Source organism: Phoenix dactylifera, unplaced genomic scaffold (assembly GCF_009389715.1).
Source record: "Phoenix dactylifera cultivar Barhee BC4 unplaced genomic scaffold, palm_55x_up_171113_PBpolish2nd_filt_p 000851F, whole genome shotgun sequence".
In the NCBI taxonomy this organism is placed as follows: domain Eukaryota; kingdom Viridiplantae; phylum Streptophyta; class Magnoliopsida; order Arecales; family Arecaceae; genus Phoenix; species Phoenix dactylifera.
This window is the reverse complement of record NW_024068215.1, coordinates 136,444-158,876: the sequence shown is the minus strand read 5'-3', so window position 1 is coordinate 158,876 and position 22,433 is coordinate 136,444. Positions and strand designations below refer to the sequence as shown.

General features: G+C 41.4%; 2 protein-coding genes across 2 annotated transcripts; both read right to left on the bottom strand.

The window, feature by feature from the left end:
• Positions 1-2,719: 2,719 nt before the first annotated feature.
• On the bottom strand, positions 2,720-3,541 carry LOC120107405 (phytosulfokine receptor 2-like). Its single transcript, XM_039120672.1, has 2 exons — positions 2,950-3,541; positions 2,720-2,806 (listed from the first exon to the last, which is right to left on the bottom strand). The coding sequence occupies exons 1-2, from the start codon at positions 3,488-3,490 to the stop codon at positions 2,754-2,756; spliced, it is 594 nt and encodes a 197-aa protein (XP_038976600.1). The 5' UTR covers positions 3,491-3,541; the 3' UTR covers positions 2,720-2,753.
• A 14,157-nt stretch (positions 3,542-17,698) lies between these two features.
• LOC103699940 (phytosulfokine receptor 1-like) lies at positions 17,699-19,534 on the bottom strand. Its single transcript, XM_008781927.3, has one exon. It carries the CDS (start codon positions 19,532-19,534, stop codon positions 17,699-17,701), a length of 1,836 nt encoding a protein of 611 aa, XP_008780149.3.
• Positions 19,535-22,433: the final 2,899 nt, after the last annotated feature.

The following is a 22,433-nucleotide window of genomic DNA, read 5'->3' as shown; positions in this document are numbered from 1 at the left end:
ATTTCGAATTTGAATTAAAGTACCCTCTTCGACTGGGAGTCGACTCGTCTTGACCCGGAGTCGACTCGCCAACTTCTGGAGCTAACTTGGCTTTCTCGGAGTCGGCTCATCCCATGGAGTCCGTGGATCTATTTTTGAATTTGGTCCACTCGAGTCGACTCGACAATCCTGGGAGTCGACTCGGCGCTCAGAGCCCGAACTCCCTATCTTCTGTCTTTTGGCTCGTCCAGTCTTGGAGTCGACTCGAACTTCCTCGGAGTCGACTCGGCTCTCAGTTTCCGAAACACTGTCTTCTATCTTTTTGATGTGAAGCTGCCTTGGAGTCGACTCTAGCTGTCTGGGAGTCGACTCGAATCTCAGAGACAGTAAATTGGTCTTCTGTCTTTTTGATGGTCGCGGAGTCTCGGAGTCGACTCGCGTAATGCGGGAGTCGACTCGAATCTCAGAGTCCAGAAACTGCCCTCTGACTTTTCTGCCTGTGACTCCTTGGAGTCGACTCTTACTACCCTGGAGTCGACTCGGTGAACATCGGAGTCGACTCGCGCACTTCAGGAGTCGACTCGCTGACAGGTTTTGAGTTGAAGCTTTTCTGTTCGTCTGTCTGTTCTCAGTCGGAGTCGACTCGTACTGATCCGGAGTCGACTCGAGCTCGTGCCAGTGAACTTGATACGCTTGGAGTCGACTCGTGATACTCGGGAGTCGACTCGAGTCTCAGACTTTGGTTCAAGCTGACTTCTTAACTTATCCAAAATACTATGAACCATGTCTAGAGACACTTAGGCAAGATTTTCACTGAAACACTTAATTGAATTCATTAGTTAACAAGAGATATACTCAAATGCTTTGAGCTCATCAAAATCAAATAGAGTTTTAATCAATCACTCCACAGAACAGTATTAGTTATACCTGCAAACTACATGATAAGGCATGCAGATTAAATATTTACTTAATGGATCATGATCTACACATCTTAGAATATGAATAAATTTAAGTTCACCAGATTTGATGATGTGATCAAGATCAAAACTATATAAAAGACTTAGAGATCTAATTTCATTATTTTGGTTATCTCCAACCTATGCATCAAGTTGGTACTAAAATAAACAATATCAATTATACCTGTAAACTACATGATAAGGCATACAGATTAAATATTTACCTAATGAATCATGATCTACACATCTTAGAATATGAATAGATTTAAGTTCACCATATTTTGATGATGTGATCATACTAAAATAGAGTATCATGCTACTAAACTGTCTATTTTGATACCTATTTAATGATTAGGTTGGAGACCATGGTTAGCCGGTTAAGCTCTATTTTTTAAAGAAATATATTAATATAATAAAACAAAATTATAGTAGCTGTTCAAAATCATTCCTTAAGTAACAAAATTGGGTCTCTATTGAAAATCATGGCTTTGTCCTAGTATGACTAAGCACATTCATCAGGTGTCAAAACAGAATGATACAAGTATATATAATCCATTAGGGGGCGTTTGGTATGGGGTGATCGTCCCAGGATCAAGGATGATGTGGGTGAAGGTGATGAGATCACCGCGTTTGGTTGCACCACGGTGATCCTACGTGGCGGTGATCCTAAATCACCTCCACTCCTCACATCACCGCCTAACTCGGTGATGGGATACCCGTCCTTGAGGTCGGGAATCCAAGATCACCCTAGGGCAGTGATCCTGAATTGAAAATTAAAGATAAAAATACCCCTCAATATACCATCAATATATTATGTCAATGCTATATATATATACATATAATATTATATTGATATTATATATTATATTAATGATATATTATATTATAATATATTACTAATCATATTATTATCCTATTACGATTGAAGGATAATTTTAAATTATAGTAGAAATATATTATTATATTTTATATTTATATAATGAAAATATTTAATATATTATTCCTATTTACCTTATTTATCTAATCAAAATAATTATTAGTATTAAAAAATCTATTATAATTATAAATAAAAATATTAATTCTATAATGAAAAATAAGATATTTTTTGAAGATTAATAATTTATAGGAGTAATAAATATATTTTTATAGAATATATTAATAATTAATATATTGATAAATATATTAATATTTTATATGATTAATAAATATATAATAAGAGCTACTAAAAGTAGAATATGTGATAAAATTATGATGCTATTATAGAATTAGCATATTGACTTGCATTTTTGATTCATGAGAATTAAAAACATATAAAAAGTTCATATAAAATATATCAGGGGTATTTGTGGTATTATGTGGTCGGTGATCTTTGATCCCCTTACCATACCAAACAAGTTACTCATGGATACCTGAGGATTTTTAATCACTGGACCATTGCCTACCAAACACATTGATCTTAGATTACTGGGAATCAAATCATCCCAGTATTCGGATCACCGAGGATCTTAGATCACCATGGTGATCCTATTGGGGTTACCAAACGCCCCGTAAGGAATCCAGGAACACTACATAGAATGGCGATATACACTGCAGTCTCTTTTTGGGAGACATCATCATTTTCCATCAACCCTGTTTCAGTAACGGCAGAATTTGCCAACGAGGATTACTATCAGGAGAAGGCCAGATATGAATCCCATCGCAAGAGGCAGTCCTTCGAGAACAACATAACTTTCTTCCGTGTCATTTTCCTCCTCCTCTGGAGGCTTTGAAGTGGAATTGCAAACTAAGAAAAATTCACCACAGAGACCAGGATTCCCTTCAAAGCTCGAACTCGAGAAGGTTGAAAACTGACCTCCCTTGGGAATTTGGCCCTGCAAGCGGTTGTGAGCAACACTGAACGAAGATAAAAACGTAAGGTTGATAAGGGAGGCAGGTATTGTCCCTGATAAATCATTGAAAGACAAGTCCAATGTCTCTAAATTGCCAAGGCCTGACAATTCATCAGGAATAGAACCTGTGAAGTTGTTGTTGCTCAGGTCAAGCACCTGAAGAAGCCTCAAGTTGCCAATCTCCTTCCAGATTGTTCCATCCATCATATTATTGCTCAAATCCACTGTTGGATGGAAGTTTATATATTGTTTATACAGCAGGTTACGTGGTGCATTTTTCCAAGAGAACAAGGGGATGCCATATGAAGAAGACCCATTGTGTGAAAGAGAATCAGAATTGAGGCTTTTTAGTTTCGTTAAGCTCATAGGAATCTTCCCAGTGAGTGAATTATTTGACAGGTCAAGGTAAAAGAGATAATCCAGGCTCCCAATCCACAAGGGAATGCCTCCAGTCAAGTGATTCCAAGACAAATCTAGCAAGCTCAACTCTTTGATATTTGCTAACCACGAGGGAATGGAACCAGTCAGAGTACAAAATGCTATAATCAGCGCTTGCATGCTGTGAAATCCTTGAATTCCATTATTAGGCATCTCTTCTCCATAAAAGTTCATTGTAAGGACAAGGGTCGTCAAATTCTGACACTCCTGTAGTGTTTGCAATCCCATTGAAACATCAGAAAGACTATTATTTGACACTGACAGGAAGGAGAGAGCTTGAAGGTTCCTAAAACTTTTGGGAATTGTTCCATGGAGATTATTCCTACCAAAGTTTAGAACCTCCAAGGCTCTGCATGAAGACAAAGTCTTCGGGATATGACCCGAAAAAGGATTAGATCCGACATTGAGAACAACTAGATGAACCAAACTAGTGAAATTAAGGTCAATATTGCCATCAAGAGAATTATTCCTCAGATTGAGCAACCTAAGCATCGAGCAAGATGAGAGTGAATTTGGTAATCGACCTTCCAAAGAGTTGGATTCAGCGGAGAAATTCTCCAGCCTCTGAAGGCCATAAAATGAATCCGGAATGAATCCGGTGAGTTGATTGAAGGAGACGTCGAGGTAGGACAAGCTTGTAAGGTTACTGATACCTCGATCCAGCTCACCGGTGAAGTCGTTGCTTTTCAGGTCCAGCACCTCCAACCGCCGTAAATGAAACAATTCTGGAGGGACAGTGCCTCTATTGTTTCTCCATCATCTTGAGTGTATTCTTGTGTCTCTATTATGGTGGACCTTTCCTATCACCTGGACTTGCTTTCTCTTTTGTGGTTGCTATTTTGCGGTTGACCAAGTATTGGTTCAATTCCGTGGCGTGCTATAATGACTGTGACCACCGATCACTATCTTAGATTGTAGATTTTTATCTTTGGTAGACTCGCATGACGGACTTTATGGATTGAAGATCATTGGTTCAATGAATGTCGTGGCATTCCATAATGCGAGGCTGTGAACGCTTGACTGCCAAGCACCGTCTGGGATTCTAAATTATTATTATTATTATTGTTATTGTTGTTGTTGCTGTTTATAAAAATTATCGAAGGAGAAATTATACCCTACATCCTATGCATTATGTGGGGACTCATCACGCCAATGAAGTCGGCAGCCCCAGCCGACTTCAGCCCCCGTCTTCCTCTTTTGGAAGGGGCCAGAGCAGAGGATCGCAGATGCGATCCCCTCCGGCTTCTTCGGGTGCAGCGAGGGCGGGGCGTCGCGGGCGTTACGCGGCAGCCCCGCGGTCATTCTGCGGCCACCCCACGGCCGCACGAGCGGCCGTTGATTTCGCCCCACCGCCGCGATTTTCGCGGCGGAGAGCTGTTGAAATGGGGTTATAAAACCCCCTTTCCTCCTCCCTCTCCTCCGTCTCCTCCTTCCCCTAGGGCATCCCGAGCTCCTCCTCCTCCTCCTCCTCTTCTTCCTTCCCTCCTCCTCTTCTCCGACCGGTGTACCCTCCCGACCGAGCGCCGCCCGGATCCCCCTCGCGGCCACCCCCTGTTCTGAGACCCATCTCCTTGGGTTCAAGCGTCGCCGCCGCCGCCTGACACCGGACCGAGCCTCCCTCGGCCGAGATCCCTCCGCCGCCTCTGCCACCGCCGGTAAGCCCTCTTCCTCCATCTGTTTTGGCCCCATCAACCGAGAGCATTCTCGGTTGATCTCGACCCTAGCCACCGCAACGGCCGCCGGCCGCCACTGCGGCCGGCTGGCCGTCGACTGAGGGGTGGCCTCCGGCCACCCCGCCGCCGCTGCCGCCGCCCCTTCCTCTTCCACTCTCCCTCTCGGTCTTCCCCTGCCGTGGGGGGGATTGGGGGAGGAAGACGACCCTACGGGCCGAACAGGGCCAAACATGGGCCATGTTCACAGTGGGCCCGATCTGGGCCCGGTTCACTGTGGGCCCAACATGGGCTCGGTTTAAAAAAAAAAAAAAATCCGAACCCGAAACCCAGATCAAACCCGAGAACCCGAATTCGAACCTGAACTGGAATCCGAATCCGAACCCGAACCTGAACCTGAACCTGAACTGAAATCCGAACCCGAACCCGAAACCCGGGACCCGAAACCCAAACCCATTAGACCAGTAAATAGATTATTTGCAGTTAAGCCCTTGGCAGTATGCTATTTCAGAAATAGGATCTTCAGTAATTTGTATTTGATCCCTATAGGAAAGACTTATTACATAAAGGTCCCCAACAATAGTTATTTAGTCCTCTCACTCAACTTTTATTATAGAACATTACCCTGTAATTAAATATTAGTCCCTGCAATAAATTTTATTGCATAAATGAACCAATTAGAAGCCAACCATGGGGGCCCTATTTAGCCGAGTCTATGCGGGCCCATTGGGCCGAGTCCGATATGGGCCCTATCAGGCCATGCCCATTATGGGCCAACTCTGGGCTCTGTTGGACCATGTCCAATAGTATTATTTTTGAATTTTGCTTAGTCTGAAATTAACAAAAAATTAATTAAACTTTAACAGGTGAACCTGATCCGTCTACCTGAAGTAGGAATCAAGCGAGAAGAGGTAAGTAACTTAATACTTCAAGTGTGATTTCTAAATTATTTGATAAACTGATTATGTTTTGACATATATTTTGTATTCAGTAAAATGGGTCAGGCATGTTAAATTTTATTTGAAAATTTTGTTATATGCTCTGAAATCCGCAAAATATAACTGGATAATTTAAGAAATCTATTTTTCTGTATATATGCATTCTCAGCATGGCTATGATCTGTTCTGTTCTGTTTCTGGCCCCGCCAATGGGGATTATACGTTGGCCCTTTCGACTTGTAATCTGTGAGGAACCGGTTTCGACACCGTACCACCGGTGATTAGAATAGTGGTATTTGGACACCGTACCACCGGTGCTTAATAATAGTGGTGTTTGGCACCTTGTGCAACCCATGCCACTGGGTTACGTGGCCGTAGCCTATTATGTTGAGATTCTGGTATAAGAGTTTTTGGAAAAATGATAATAAGTTTTGAAAACAACAAATGATGTTACTTATGATTTATTCCAGATATTATCCTGCATTTGATCTGATATGTTCTGACCCCACTTTGGGGTATTTTGTTGCTTACTGGGCTAGTGTAGCTCATTATTCTGTTTTCTTCATTTTTCAGATCCAGAGGCTTGATCGCACGGGATTGGGGAGTGCGTTAGAGTTTCCGATGATTCTTCAGTTATTGACATTTTAGTTAGTTTAGTTTGGACATTTGAATTATGTTGGCATATGTTATTTTTGAAATTTTGTAAGTCCGCTTTTGAACAATTTAAATAATTATGTCATCTTTGAATAGCTGTATCTGCTTTGATATGATCTGCTGCCTTGCACGCCTGTGCGGTCCGCCGTGTGGGCGTGCGGCGTCTGCCGCGCCTCGGGCTCGGGGCGTGACAGATTTGATGGTATCAGAGCTCAGGTTTCAGATTCCTAGGGATTGTGTTTGAAATAGTCAGACGGAGCTTAAGTTTAGGATCTTTAGGATTCGTCGGAAAGTTTGAGAGATGGGTAGACATTAGGCCATTAGACGAAGGTATTTATTTGCTTTTATTATTGATAAATTTGTGTTATTTTATCAGAATTTTGAAATGCTAAAATTAGAATGCAACCTAATTATGGCTGTAACCAAAGTGTGAATAAGTTATTCTGATAGTTTTCTTGGTAGAGCAATTTGTATTTCAAGTTATGATTAATTAGATTTTGACTAAATTAAGTGAAGGAATATTAATCATGAGATATTATCGTGCAATGTAATTATTTTGGAAGTTTAACTTGATATCAGGCACTGTGGATATTGCTTCTAGTTGAAGTTAATTATTTTGGTGGCAAATTAAGATTCATCTATAAAAAAATGTTTAAAGCTTGGACTAGAAAATATTTATTGAAATCTGTATGTGGATCATGCACGGAACTCGTATATAGAAGGAAAATATACTTGGGGATGAGACTTAAGAATTTTTATTTGGCTCTACTTGAGACTTGAAACAATTAAGATTGATATTTTGATGGAAAGTCAATTAGTACGTCTTGAGAATATTAGAGTATTAAAATATTTTTGGGTTGGTCGAAGATAGGACCTCTTTGATTTGGAAAAGTTCTTGATGGTTTTTCTTGTTAATGAAAAATTTCGTTGGAAAGTATAGTGTTTTTGATTTTGATCAATATGGATATCATTGTGTTATTAGTAGATTCTTTTATCTGCAATATATATTAAAAAAAAATAAATAGGAACTATTACTAAAGTGATGAAATAGTTAATGAGTTTGTGATGTTTTGAATAGATTCTCTAAGTCTAGTAGTTTACAAGATCCCAAAATGTTTGCAGTACTGCAAATAAAAATATTTTACTTATTTGAGGAGTTGATCTCAATGTAAAATCATAGAGCTTATATCTAGGTGGAAATTTTTTTGTAAATCTTTAAACTAGATTATTAGATTCTTGGGAATTAAATATTTATAAATCAAGGCCATGAGTTGATTATGGATTTTGTCTCACCATATGAGAAATGCAAGTGGGATTTCATGAGAGACCCAAATAAGTTTAGCCTAAAGAAAAGATTCAGGATGATTGACTAGGCTCCTGAGTAAGCTAATCTAGAATCTTTTAATTATCAAAGCTTAGAATAAATATTAACTTGTATAATGGAATTGTGAAGGGAAACTAGAATTGGCTTAGTTCAAATCTGGATCTAGAATATGATTACTTGATTATATGATGGTACAAATACGACAACTATCTCAAGGGTTAATCATGACCTAGTGTACTTGGAAAGCAAGGATAAAATTTTGCTTGGATATTATATAAAAAAAATGTTGATGATCTGGGATCATTAAGAAATTTTGGAGAATCTTGATGAGAGTTGCGCAGCGAAAGTATGATGGACTGAGTCAATTTAAACTGGTCAAAAATATTGACTGTGTTTTGGTAACATGTTATTATGAAAGACTATGTTGTTCAATAATGAAAGATTTTGTTAATAAGGGAAGCTGTACACTATTGATTCTCAGGTCAATCATGATATGATTATGTTATCTCTTGGATAGAATTTGCTATTTTTGGGTATGCTAAGAAAATAATAATAATAATAATAATTTGAGCGTATCATGACTCGGGTTAGTTGATTGTTGACTAAATATGGTCTAATTTGTTAAGTATCTGAATAAACCATGCATTATTTGCTCCCATCTTATAATTTATAAGTTTAAGTTAAAAGCTTTGTAGCATATTGAATCATGGTATCAATACTTTGCCTTCCCAGACCTGCTCTTGTGATTTGATGCAAATCATTTTTGAGATAGACCGTTGCTATCTAATGATCGTCAGTACATGTTCATTTTGTGAATTACATTTCTAGCCATTTAATGATTTGACTCCAAGGTTGGTCATCATCCTTTGAGGGATCAGCACACTACCATGATAAGTGTATGAGATCTATTTCATTTTAAGTTCTATCCCAAACACAACTAATTTTAATCAATCCTGTTGTGAATCGATCCTGATCCAATCTCGAGTGAACATGCATCAAGATGATAATTTCAATATGAGATTTTACTCAGTCACTTATCTAGTGTTAATCTTGAAATTTTTGATAGTTGATCCAAAGCTATCTATCACACTGATTTTGATCGAGGAGAATGAGATCTTGGATTTATATTACTCAATAGACTGAGCATTTCTAAATTTGAAAGGCATAGATCTCTTAAATTTCGAGGACGAAATTTTTTTAAGGGGGAGAGAATGTGAGATACGGGCTGAAGTCGGCAGCCCCAGCCGACTTCAGCCCCCGTCTTCCTCTTTTGGAAGGGGCCAGAGCAGGGGATCGCAGATGCGATCCCCTCCGGCTTCTTCGGGTGCAGCGAGGGCGGGGCGCCGCGGGCGTTACGCGGCAGCCCCGCGGTCATTCCGCGGCCAGCCCACGGCCGCACGAGCGGCGTTGATTTCGCCCCACCGCCGCGATTTTCGCGGCGGAGAGCTGTTGAAATGGGGTTATAAAACCCCCTTTCCTCCTCCCTCTCCTCCGTCTCCTCCTTCCCCTAGGGCATCCCGAGCTCCTCCTCCTCCTCCTCCTCTTCTTCCTTCCCTCCTCCTCTTCTCCGACCGGTGTACCCTCCCGACCGAGCGCCGCCCGGATCCCCCTCGCGGCCACCCCCTGTTCTGAGACCCATCTCCTTGGGTTCAAGCGTCGCCGCCGCCGCCTGACACCGGACCGAGCCTCCCTCGGCCGAGATCCCTCCGCCGCCTCTGCCACCGCCGGTAAGCCCTCTTCCTCCATCTGTTTTGGCCCCATCAACCGAGAGCATTCTCGGTTGATCTCGACCCTAGCCACCGCAACGGCCGCCGGCCGCCACTGCGGCCGGCTGGCCGTCGACTGAGGGGTGGCCTCCGGCCACCCCGCCGCCGCTGCCGCCGCCCCTTCCTCTTCCACTCTCCCTCTCGGTCTTCCCCTGCCGTGGGGGGGATTGGGGGAGGAAGACGACCCTACGGGCCGAACAGGGCCAAACATGGGCCATGTTCACAGTGGGCCCGATCTGGGCCCGGTTCACTGTGGGCCCAACATGGGACCGATTTAAAAAAAAAAAAAAAATCCGAACCCGAAACCCAGATCAAACCCGAGAACCCGAACCCGAACCTGAACTGGAATCCGAATCCGAACCCGAACCTGAACCTGAACCTGAACTGAAATCCGAACCCGAACCCGAAACCCGGGACCCGAAACCCAAACCCATTAGACCAGTAAATAGATTATTTGCAGTTAAGCCCTTGGCAGTATGCTATTTCAGAAATAGGATCTTCAGTAATTTGTATTTGATCCCTATAGGAAAGACTTATTACATAAAGGTCCCCAACAATAGTTATTTAGTCCTCTCACTCAAGTTTTATTATAGAACATTACCCTGTAATTAAATATTAGTCCCTGCAATAAATTTTATTGCATAAACGAACCAATTAGAAGCCAACCATGGGGGCCCTATTTAGCCGAGTCTATGCGGGCCCATTGGGCCGAGTCCGATATGGGCCCTATCAGGCCATGCCCATTATGGGCCAACTCTGGGCTCTGTTGGACCATGTCCAATAGTATTATTTTTGAATTTTGCTTAGTCTGAAATTAACAAAAAATTAATTAAACTTTAACAGGTGAACCTGATCCGTCTACCTGAAGTAGGAATCAAGCGAGAAGAGGTAAGTAACTTAATACTTCAAGTGTGATTTCTAAATTATTTGATAAACTGATTATGTTTTGACATATATTTTGTATTCAGTAAAATGGGTCAGGCATGTTAAATTTTATTTGAAAATTTTGTTATATGCTCTGAAATCCGCAAAATATAACTGGATAATTTAAGAAATCTATTTTTCTGTATATATGCATTCTCAGCATGGCTATGATCTGTTCTGTTCTGTTTCTGGCCCCGCCAATGGGGATTATACGTTGGCCCTTTCGACTTGTAATCTGTGAGGAACCGGTTTCGACACCGTACCACCGGTGATTAGAATAGTGGTATTTGGACACCGTACCACCGGTGCTTAATAATAGTGGTGTTTGGCACCTTGTGCAACACATGCCACTGGGTTACGTGGCCGTAGCCTATTATGTTGAGATTCTGGTATAAGAGTTTTTGGAAAAATGATAATAAGTTTTGAAAACAACAAATGATGTTACTTATGATTTATTCCAGATGTTATCCTGCATTTGATTTGATATGTTCTGACCCCACTTTGGGGTATTTTGTTGCTTACTGGGCTAGTGTAGCTCATTATTCTGTTTTCTTCATTTTTCAGATCCAGAGGCTTGATCGCACGGGATTGGGGAGTGCGTTAGAGTTTCCGATGATTCTTCAGTTATTGACATTTTAGTTAGTTTAGTTTGGACATTTGAATTATGTTGGCATATGTTATTTTTGAAATTTTGTAAGTCCGCTTTTGAACAATTTAAATAATTATGTCATCTTTGAATAGCTGTATCTGCTTTGATATGATCTGCTGCCTTGCACGCCTGTGCGGTCCGCCGTGTGGGCGTGCGGCGTCTGCCGCGCCTCGGGCTCGGGGCGTGACAGATTTGATGGTATCAGAGCTCAGGTTTCAGATTCCTAGGGATTGTGTTTGAAATAGTCAGACGGAGCTTAAGTTTAGGATCTTTAGGATTCGTCGGAAAGTTTGAGAGATGGGTAGACATTAGGCCATTAGACGAAGGTATTTATTTGCTTTTATTATTGATAAATTTGTGTTATTTTATCAGAATTTTGAAATGCTAAAATTAGAATGCAACCTAATTATGGCTGTAACCAAAGTGTGAATAAGTTATTCTGATAGTTTTCTTGGTAGAGCAATTTGTATTTCAAGTTATGATTAATTAGATTTTGACTAAATTAAGTGAAGGAATATTAATCATGAGATATTATCGTGCAATGTAATTATTTTGGAAGTTTAACTTGATATCAGGCACTGTGGATATTGCTTCTAGTTGAAGTTAATTATTTTGGTGGCAAATTAAGATTCATCTATAAAAAAATGTTTAAAGCTTGGACTAGAAAATATTTATTGAAATCTGTATGTGGATCATGCACGGAACTCGTATATAGAAGGAAAATATACTTGGGGATGAGACTTAAGAATTTTTATTTGGCTCTACTTGAGACTTGAAACAATTAAGATTGATATTTTGATGGAAAGTCAATTAGTACGTCTTGAGAATATTAGAGTATTAAAATATTTTTGGGTTGGTCGAAGATAGGACCTCTTTGATTTGGAAAAGTTCTTGATGGTTTTTCTTGTTAATGAAAAATTTCGTTGGAAAGTATAGTGTTTTTGATTTTGATCAATATGGATATCATTGTGTTATTAGTAGATTCTTTTATCTGCAATATATATTAAAAAAAATAAATAGGAACTATTACTAAAGTGATGAAATAGTTAATGAGTTTGTGATGTTTTGAATAGATTCTCTAAGTCTAGTAGTTTACAAGATCCCAAAATGTTTGCAGTACTGCAAATAAAAATATTTTACTTATTTGAGGAGTTGATCTCAATGTAAAATCATAGAGCTTATATCTAGGTGGAAATTTTTTGTAAATCTTTAAACTAGATTATTAGATTCTTGGGAATTAGATATTTATAAATCAAGGCCATGAGTTGATTATGGATTTTGTCTCACCATATGAGAAATGCAAGTGGGATTTCATGAGAGACCCAAATAAGTTTAGCCTAAAGAAAAGATTCAGGATGATTGACTAGGCTCCTGAGTAAGCTAATCTAGAATCTTTTAATTATCAAAGCTTAGAATAAATATTAACTTGTATAATGGAATTGTGAAGGAAAACTAGAATTGGCTTAGTTCAAATCTGGATCTAGAATATGATTACTTGATTATATGATGGTACAAATACGACAACTATCTCAAGGGTTAATCATGACCTAGTGTACTTGGAAAGCAAGGATAAAATTTTGCTTGGATATTATATAAAAAAAAATGTTGATGATCTGGGATCATTAAGAAATTTTGGAGAATCTTGATCAGAGTTGCGCAGCGAAAGTATGATGGACTGAGTCAATTTAAACTGGTCAAAAATATTGACTGTGTTTTGGTAACATGTTATTATGAAAGACTATGTTGTTCAATAATGAAAGATTTTGTTAATAAGGGAAGCTGTACACTATTGATTCTCAGGTCAATCATGATATGATTATGTTATCTCTTGGATAGAATTTGCTATTTTTGGGTATGCTAAGAAAATAATAATAATAATAATAATTTGAGCGTATCATGACTCGGGTTAGTTGATTGTTGACTAAATATGGTCTAATTTGTTAAGTATCTGAATAAACCATGCATTATTTGCTCCCATCTTATAATTTATAAGTTTAAGTTAAAAGCTTTGTAGCATATTGAATCATGGTATCAATACTTTGCCTTCCCAGACCTGCTCTTGTGATTTGATGCAAATCATTTTTGAGATAGACCGTTGCTATCTAATGATCGTCAGTACATGTTCATTTTGTGAATTACATTTCTAGCCATTTAATGATTTGACTCCAAGGTTGGTCATCATCCTTTGAGGGATCAGCACACTACCATGATAAGTGTATGAGATCTATTTCATTTTAAGTTCTATCCCAAACACAACTAATTTTAATCAATCCTGTTGTGAATCGATCCTGATCCAATCTCGAGTGAACATGCATCAAGATGATAATTTCAATATGAGATTTTACTCAGTCACTTATCTAGTGTTAATCTTGAAATTTTTGATAGTTGATCCAAAGCTATCTATCACACTGATTTTGATCGAGGAGAATGAGATCTTGGATTTATATTACTCAATAGACTGAGCATTTCTAAATTTGAAAGGCATAGATCTCTTAAATTTCGAGGACGAAATTTTTTTAAGGGGGAGAGAATGTGAGATACGGGCTGAAGTCGGCAGCCCCAGCCGACTTCAGCCCCCGTCTTCCTCTTTTGGAAGGGGCCAGAGCAGGGGATCGCAGATGCGATCCCCTCCGGCTTCTTCGGGTGCAGCGAGGGCGGGGCGCCGCGGGCGTTACGCGGCAGCCCCGCGGTCATTCCGCGGCCAGCCCACGGCCGCACGAGCGGCGTTGATTTCGCCCCACCGCCGCGATTTTCGCGGCGGAGAGCTGTTGAAATGGGGTTATAAAACCCCCTTTCCTCCTCCCTCTCCTCCGTCTCCTCCTTCCCCTAGGGCATCCCGAGCTCCTCCTCCTCCTCCTCCTCTTCTTCCTTCCCTCCTCCTCTTCTCCGACCGGTGTACCCTCCCGACCGAGCGCCGCCCGGATCCCCCTCGCGGCCAGCCCCTGTTCTGAGACCCATCTCCTTGGGTTCAAGCGTCGCCGCCGCCGCCTGACACCGGACCGAGCCTCCCTCGGCCGAGATCCCTCCGCCGCCTCTGCCACCGCCGGTAAGCCCTCTTCCTCCATCTGTTTTGGCCCCATCAACCGAGAGCATTCTCGGTTGATCTCGACCCTAGCCACCGCAACGGCCGCCGGCCGCCACTGCGGCCGGCTGGCCGTCGACTGAGGGGTGGCCTCCGGCCACCCCGCCGCCGCTGCCGCCGCCCCTTCCTCTTCCACTCTCCCTCTCGGTCTTCCCCTGCCGTGGGGGGGATTGGGGGAGGAAGACGACCCTACGGGCCGAACAGGGCCAAACATGGGCCATGTTCACAGTGGGCCCGATCTGGGCCCGGTTCACTGTGGGCCCAACATGGGCCCGGTTTAAAAAAAAAAAAAAAATCCGAACCCGAAACCCAGATCAAACCCGAGAACCCGAACCCGAACCTGAACTGGAATCCGAATCCGAACCCGAACCTGAACCTGAACCTGAACCTGAACTGAAATCCGAACCCGAACCCGAAACCCGGGACCCGAAACCCAAACCCATTAGACCAGTAAATAGATTATTTGCAGTTAAGCCCTTGGCAGTATGCTATTTCAGAAATAGGATCTTCAGTAATTTGTATTTGATCCCTATAGGAAAGACTTATTACATAAAGGTCCCCAACAATAGTTATTTAGTCCTCTCACTCAAGTTTTATTATAGAACATTACCCTGTAATTAAATATTAGTCCCTGCAATAAATTTTATTGCATAAACGAACCAATTAGAAGCCAACCATGGGGGCCCTATTTAGCCGAGTCTATGCGGGCCCATTGGGCCGAGTCCGATATGGGCCCTATCAGGCCATGCCCATTATGGGCCAACTCTGGGCTCTGTTGGACCATGTCCAATAGTATTATTTTTGAATTTTGCTTAGTCTGAAATTAACAAAAAATTAATTAAACTTTAACAGGTGAACCTGATCCGTCTACCTGAAGTAGGAATCAAGCGAGAAGAGGTAAGTAACTTAATACTTCAAGTGTGATTTCTAAATTATTTGATAAACTGATTATGTTTTGACATATATTTTGTATTCAGTAAAATGGGTCAGGCATGTTAAATTTTATTTGAAAATTTTGTTATATGCTCTGAAATCCGCAAAATATAACTGGATAATTTAAGAAATCTATTTTTCTGTATATATGCATTCTCAGCATGGCTATGATCTGTTCTGTTCTGTTTCTGGCCCCGCCAATGGGGATTATACGTTGGCCCTTTCGACTTGTAATCTGTGAGGAACCGGTTTCGACACCGTACCACCGGTGATTAGAATAGTGGTATTTGGACACCGTACCACCGGTGCTTAATAATAGTGGTGTTTGGCACCTTGTGCAACCCATGCCACTGGGTTACGTGGCCGTAGCCTATTATGTTGAGATTCTGGTATAAGAGTTTTTGGAAAAATGATAATAAGTTTTGAAAACAACAAATGATGTTACTTATGATTTATTCCAGATATTATCCTGCATTTGATCTGATATGTTCTGACCCCACTTTGGGGTATTTTGTTGCTTACTGGGCTAGTGTAGCTCATTATTCTGTTTTCTTCATTTTTCAGATCCAGAGGCTTGATCGCACGGGATTGGGGAGTGCGTTAGAGTTTCCGATGATTCTTCAGTTATTGACATTTTAGTTAGTTTAGTTTGGACATTTGAATTATGTTGGCATATGTTATTTTTGAAATTTTGTAAGTCCGCTTTTGAACAATTTAAATAATTATGTCATCTTTGAATAGCTGTATCTGCTTTGATATGATCTGCTGCCTTGCACGCCTGTGCGGTCCGCCGTGTGGGCGTGCGGCGTCTGCCGCGCCTCGGGCTCGGGGCGTGACATCACAGGCACTACATTCATCAAGTACTTGTCTTGATAATTGATCCGAAAAATGAGCACCTATGATTGGCATTGGCACTGTCCGATAGTGCATTTAGCGTAGAGTATAGTTTTTTTAAGAAAAGATGTAACTTAGAAAGTTTATTATTATAAAAGATTCTAAATTATTATATTGGTAGACCACATGTAGATTTTGTGGAAAGATCAAGTATTAGTTCATTGGCGACCGCTTGACCATCGAGCACCGTCCAAGATTCTAAACTTCTATCTTTGGTAGACTCACATGGTAGGTCGAGAATAAAGAATGATGACCTGAAAAGACTGCACTGGCCGTTAAGCACCGTTCAAGGCTCTAAATTATTATCTTGGATAGACTCGGATCTAGAAAGTTAGAACTACATTATTCACTGGAACGGAGACTGATAGATGACGACATGGAAAGACTGCAACGAATGCCGAAATCTATTTAAGATCCTAAATTATTATCTTTGGTAGATTCACATTAACTAAAAAGTTAAACCACAAGAACAATGGATGATGACATGAAAAGATTTCATGGACCGTGAAGCATCATTTTAGATTTTAAACTAGCATATAACCCATGTGAAGCATATTGTTCATTTTTTTAAAAAATTTTTTCTAGCAATTCTTGAAATTCAATATAGTAATGCAACAAATTATAACAAATAGGAGGCTTTAATAGCTATATATCTCTTGTATTAATCAATAAACATTAACATGATGGTCCAATAGAAACTGCTAGCATTAGTACTGACATCATTGCTACCAACTTTTACATAGCGAACATAGAACCTTACACAAAAGACTCCTTAACATGATGGCCTCTGACAACGTTTATAAGCGTCGTCTGAGTTCTAGGCCTCTGCCAACGCTTATAAGCATCGTCAGAGGCCAGTTTAACTATGACAACGCACTTTAGCGTCGTCTAATCTCCGTACCTGTCGACGCTTCTTTGAAGCGTCCGTAAAATTTGGCGCTTCAGCCAAAATTGCCGACGCTTCTGACTTGCGTCGGCAAAAAAAAAGTCTCCAAAACCTCCTTTTCCTTGTAGTGGGTAGACCATAAAGTTGGTCTACCAACCTTCAAAGTCAATGAAAGGCTATCCAAATTCACGATCTAAATTATATAAAAGGCTTAGAAATCTAAATTAATTATTTTGGTTGTCTCCAACCTATGCATCAAGTTGGCACTAAAATAAAAAATATCAGTTATACCTGTAAATTACATGATAAGGCATGCAGTTTAAATAATTACTTAATGAATCATGATCTACACATCTTAAAATATGAATAGATTTAAGTTCACCCGATTTTGATGATGTGATCATACTAAAATATCTATTTTGATACCTATTTAATGATTAGGTTGGAGACCACGGTTAGCGGGTTATACTCTATGTTCTTAAGAAATATATTAATATAATAAAACAAAATTATGGTAGCTGTTCAAAATCATTTCTTAAGTAACAAAATTGGCCCTCTATTGAAATCATGGCTCTGTCCTAGTATGACTAAGCACATTCATGAGGTGTCAAAACAGAATGATACAAGAATATATAATCCATTTAGACATCCAAGAGCACTACATAGAATGGCGAGATACACTGCAGTCCCCCTTTGGGAGTCATCATCATTTTTCATCAACCCTGTTTCAGTAACGGCAGAATAACGAGGATTACTATCAGGAGAAGGCCAGATATGAATCCCATGGCAAGAGGCAGTCCTTCGAGAACAACATTACTTTCTTCTCTGTCATTTTCCTCCTCCTCGGGAGGCTTTGAAGTGGAGTAGCAAACTAAGAAAAATTCACCACAGAGACCAGGATTCCCTTCAAAGCTCGAACTCGAGAAGGTTGAAAACTGACCTCCCTTGGGAATTTGGCCCTGCAAGTGGTTGTGAGCAACATTGAACGAAGATAGAAACGTAAGGTTGACAAGGGAGGCAGGTATTGTCCCTGATAAACCATTGAAAGACAAGTCCAATGTCTCTAAATTTCGAAGGCCCGACAATTCATCAGGAATAGAACCTGTGAAGTTGTTTTTGCTCAGGTCAAGCACCTGAAGAAGCCTCAAGTTGCCAATCTCCTTCCAGATTGTTCCATCCATCATATTATTGCTCAAATCCACTGTTGGGGGGAAGTTTATATATTGTTTGTACCACAGGAGACGTGTTGGATTTTTCCAAGAGAAGAAGGGGATGCCATGTGAAGAAGACCCATTGTGTGAAAGAGAATCAGAATTGAGGGTTTTTAGTTTCGTTAAGCTCATAGGAATCTCGCCAGTGAGTGAATTATTTGACAGGTCCAGGTAAAAGAGATAATCCAGGCTCCTAATACACAATGGAATGCCACCAGTCAAGTGATTCCAAGACAAATCTAGCAAACTCAACTCTTTGATATTTGCTAACCACGAGGGAATCGAACCAGTGAGAGGACAATCTGCTACAACCAGAGCTTGCAAGCTGTGAAATCCTTGAATTCCGTTATTAGGCAACTCTTCTCCATAAAAGTTCCTTGTAAGGATAAGGACCGTCAGATTCTGACACTCCTGTAGTGTTTGCAATGCCACTGAAACATTGGAAAGACTGTTTTTTGACACTGACAGATAGGAGAGAGCTTGAAGGTTCCTAAAACTTTTGGGAATTTTTCCATGAAGATTATTACTAGCAAGGTTTAGAACCTGCAAAGCTCTGCAAGAAGACAAGCTCTTCGGGATATGACCGGAAAAACGATTAGATCCGAGATTGAGAACAACTAGTTGAACCAAACTAGCGAAATTAAGGTCAATATTACCATCAAGAGAATTATTTCTCAGATTGAGCAAACTAAGCATCGAGCAAGATGAGAGTGAATTGGGTAATCGACCTTCCAAACAGTTGGATTCAGCAGAGAAACTCTCCAGCCTCTGAAGGCCATGAAATGAATCCGGAATGAATCCGGTGAATCGATTGAAGGAGACGTCGATGTAGGACAAGCTTGTAAGGTTACTGATACCCTGATCTAGCTCACCAGTGAAGTTGTTGCTCTTCAGGTCCAGCACTTCCAACCGCCGTAAATGAAACAACTCTGGAGGGACAGTGCCACGTAGGGAGTTATGGGAGAGGTTGAGGAAGCTCAACTGATCCAAACCTAACAGAGAATTCCAGAGAAGCCCTTCTAGACCTGTGCTTGCGAGATCCAAACTCACGACCCTTAAGCTTGGATCGGTAGAATTTATTGAGAACGAGGAGGAGAAAACTGAGAACAAAGCACAGCGCACCCCAGGCCAACTGCAACAGTTTGCAGCCAGAGCATCATGAAATTTCCACCCATCGATCCTCGAATCAAGACCATTTGAGAAATCCTCTAGCGCTCTCAGATCATTAGAATTGCAGCTGAGATTTTTGGAAGTGGAAGCACAAGGTTGGGAATAGAGAAATATAAAGAAAATGGCACAAAAGAGAGGATACATAGGAAGCACCTGCCAGAGACCTTTCATGGCTCTTGTTGTCAGCTCGTGTAGGTGTTTCCCTTGGTCACTTGGAACCAAGATAAAAGGATGACTAGTGGACTTTGCAATCGAAAGCAAACAGGGAAGCCGTAACAGTTGACTGCCATCGATGTTTCTTTTCTTGATTGAAAGGGAGGTGTTAACCATCCGTTTTTTTATTTATTTATATCAGATGAAAACAAGCGAGACCGGGCCACCTAGAAGATTGGCAGCGCACACAGAGAAGAAAGGAAGAAGAGGCACTGAAACAACGAGGAACGGGGACAGAACGGAGATTTCGGACTTCACAACCAAAAAGCATAAGCTCGGAAGAAATGTGATGCTTCTGCCATGAAAAGAAGAAACAGCTGACAGCAATGTTTTGACTTCAACTAACGGGGTGAAGTTTTTAGGAAAACTTCTTAGTATAAAATAGTGCGAGGCCGAGAAGGAGATCAGTGGTGTTTCTGAAATAGGGGAGAGAAGGGTTAGAACGAGGAAAGAAGGCCAGTGGCTTTAGCAACCATGTGGACCTACAATGGATGAACAGTCTCCAACAAGGTGAATATGTCCCGAAGTTGGCCCAACCCAATAGGGTAACTAGGGCCCAAACTCGGCCTACTATAGGCACGGCCGAATAGGGCTGAAATGGGCCCAAATTTGAATAGGGCCAGATGGATGATCACAGCCCAACAGGGCCCAAAAGGATGTTCTTCATCCTGTTGTGCAAGGAGGAAGAAGGAAAAAGAAAGAGTGAAAAAGGGAAGAGGGAAGGAAAAGCTGGCGGAGGCCAGCCTGGGTGGTCGATGGCCAATCGTCGCCGGCAGTAGCGGCTGCCGGCTAGAAGAGGGAACCAAGATCATCCTTGGTTTGGAGCCGAAACAAAGGAAGAAGGGGAGAGAGAAAGAAGGGGTGACCGATGGCCCGGCCAGCGGCTCGCATAGGCATGACTGGCGGCGTGATGGCTCGGCCGGCAAGAAAGGGCCAACTACTTGGCTCGGAATAGAGGAGCGGGCGTGAACACAGAAGAAGTAGAGAAGGGGAAAGAAAGGGGGATGCAGTAAGCCCCCCCTACCTTAGAGGCAACTTTCTAGGCCAATGAAGAAGTCAAAGTGGGGAACCTCACCGGCAAACGGCAGTGGCGCTGCTTCTTGCGGCAGAAGCAGCGTCAGCCTCCGACAAAGAAAGGAGTCGCGGAAGAGACCAAGCAGAACATCGAGGCTTCCAAGGGGTGGCGCTCAGCCAAGGTGGCACACCGGCAACCAGAGGTGGAGGAGGGAGGAGAGGGAGAGAGGAAGGAGAAGGCTCAACAGTGGATCAATGGTAGAAAAGGAGGAGAGATTTATAAAAAAAATTCAAACGGCTCACTGCCGTGATTTCCGCATGATCGGCGGCTGCTCAAGCGGCCGCAAGGCTGTAGAGAAACGGCTACGGGGATGCTGCAAAACGGCCGTGGCGCCTCAAATCTTGTCTTGCCTGAAAAAGTCAGAGAGGATCGTGATCACGATTCTCTGTTTTGGCTCTTCAAAAGGTCCTTAGGCTGAAGTTGGCTTGGGCTGCCAACTTTAGCCCATTATTCTCACATTTCATGCCCCATGAAATATAGAAAGAAAACATTTCTCCTTTAGTGTCTCTCGTTACCACTCTTATCATAGTATCAGAGCATACATGATTGATTCTCTAGATTCTGCCATGTTTAACACCGAATCATCATCTTCCACCTCTACCATGACCAGCAATCCTCCCATCTTCAATCAAACATCCCAAATTACGATTCAAGCAAGGTAGAGCTGTTCTTTTTGATTTTAAGATGAACTCAAAACTGCTTATGAAATGGCTCGTCAGAAGAATTGGTGAGAGCATGAGGCCCCTAACAATCTTACATGTCCATAGTCTTAATTAATCTCGATTAATTGTTGTATTAACATCAATTTGATGGCTACAATTACTGGTTTCTAACCACATAATGATTTAAATCATTATATAATAAACAAATAACTCGAAATAGTAATTGTATTGATTTATCAATTAATTTTGTCAAGCTCTATGAAGCAAGATGCAACTCAACCAAATCCCTCTTTCAGCACATTTTGCAACTATTTTGAGATTAGATTTGAGGCTTAACCATCACTTATCTGAACCAAACATAGCAGTCACAGATGGTTTTGCTGAGTTATGCCCTGTTCGATGCGACATTCGTAGCAGAATTCGAACGAGACGTCGTTCATCGTATGAACGCGCCTTGGATCGTAGAATTCAAAAAAAAATTTGGATCCAAATCCAGAAGATCTTTGAACTCATTAGGAAGGAGAGATTAGGATCTGAGGAGGGTTGATTAAGATTTATAAAACTGAAACAAAAATCAGAAGTTATAAATTTGAAGATCTCATCTTCAAAAATTCTGCAGGTGTAGAACACCGCAGCCCGATGATCTTTCTAGGTTCCTGGTTAAGCCGCACATATGTCCAGCCTCTACAAGTATCCATACGAGGATCTAATCATCTAAGATAGGATCTTACCGGAGTACTAGCTCCTTGCAAAGACCTCTCATGACTATCAAATAGATTGGAAGAAATCTGCAACATACCTCCTTGAAGAAGAACCCTTTCTTCTTTGATCTTACTCGCAACGGAGGAAGAGGAAGGAGGAACCTTTGCCCATGGATCTTCCTTGCCTTGATGCCGTGGAAGAAGAGGATGTAGAGGACCCCCTTGCTGCCGTGGAGAAGGAGGAAGAATGGGCTTGGGTGTGGAGGAAAGAACTCCTTCTTTTCTTGGGCAAATTGATCTCTTCCTAGGTTCTTCTTCTTTCTTTCTTTCCAACACTTGATCTCCCTTGCTGCCATGGGAAGAAGAGGGGAAGCCTCTTGCTGCCGTGGAAAGGGAGAAGAAAAGAGAAAGGGAGGCGT

What these genes read in the sequence shown, in the direction of transcription:
- LOC103699940 (XM_008781927.3), bottom strand. Translation starts at nt 19,534, where the DNA reads ATGAAAGGTCTCTGGCAGGTGCTTCCTATGTATCCTCTCTTTTGTGCC.
- LOC120107405 (XM_039120672.1), bottom strand. Translation starts at nt 3,490, where the DNA reads ATGGGATTGCAAACACTACAGGAGTGTCAGAATTTGACGACCCTTGTC. An exon ending in GAGCAACAACAACTTCACAG is followed by an intron (nt 2,807 to 2,949) that starts GTTCTATTCCTG and finishes AACCGCTTGCAG; the next exon opens with GGCCAAATTCCCAAGGGAGG.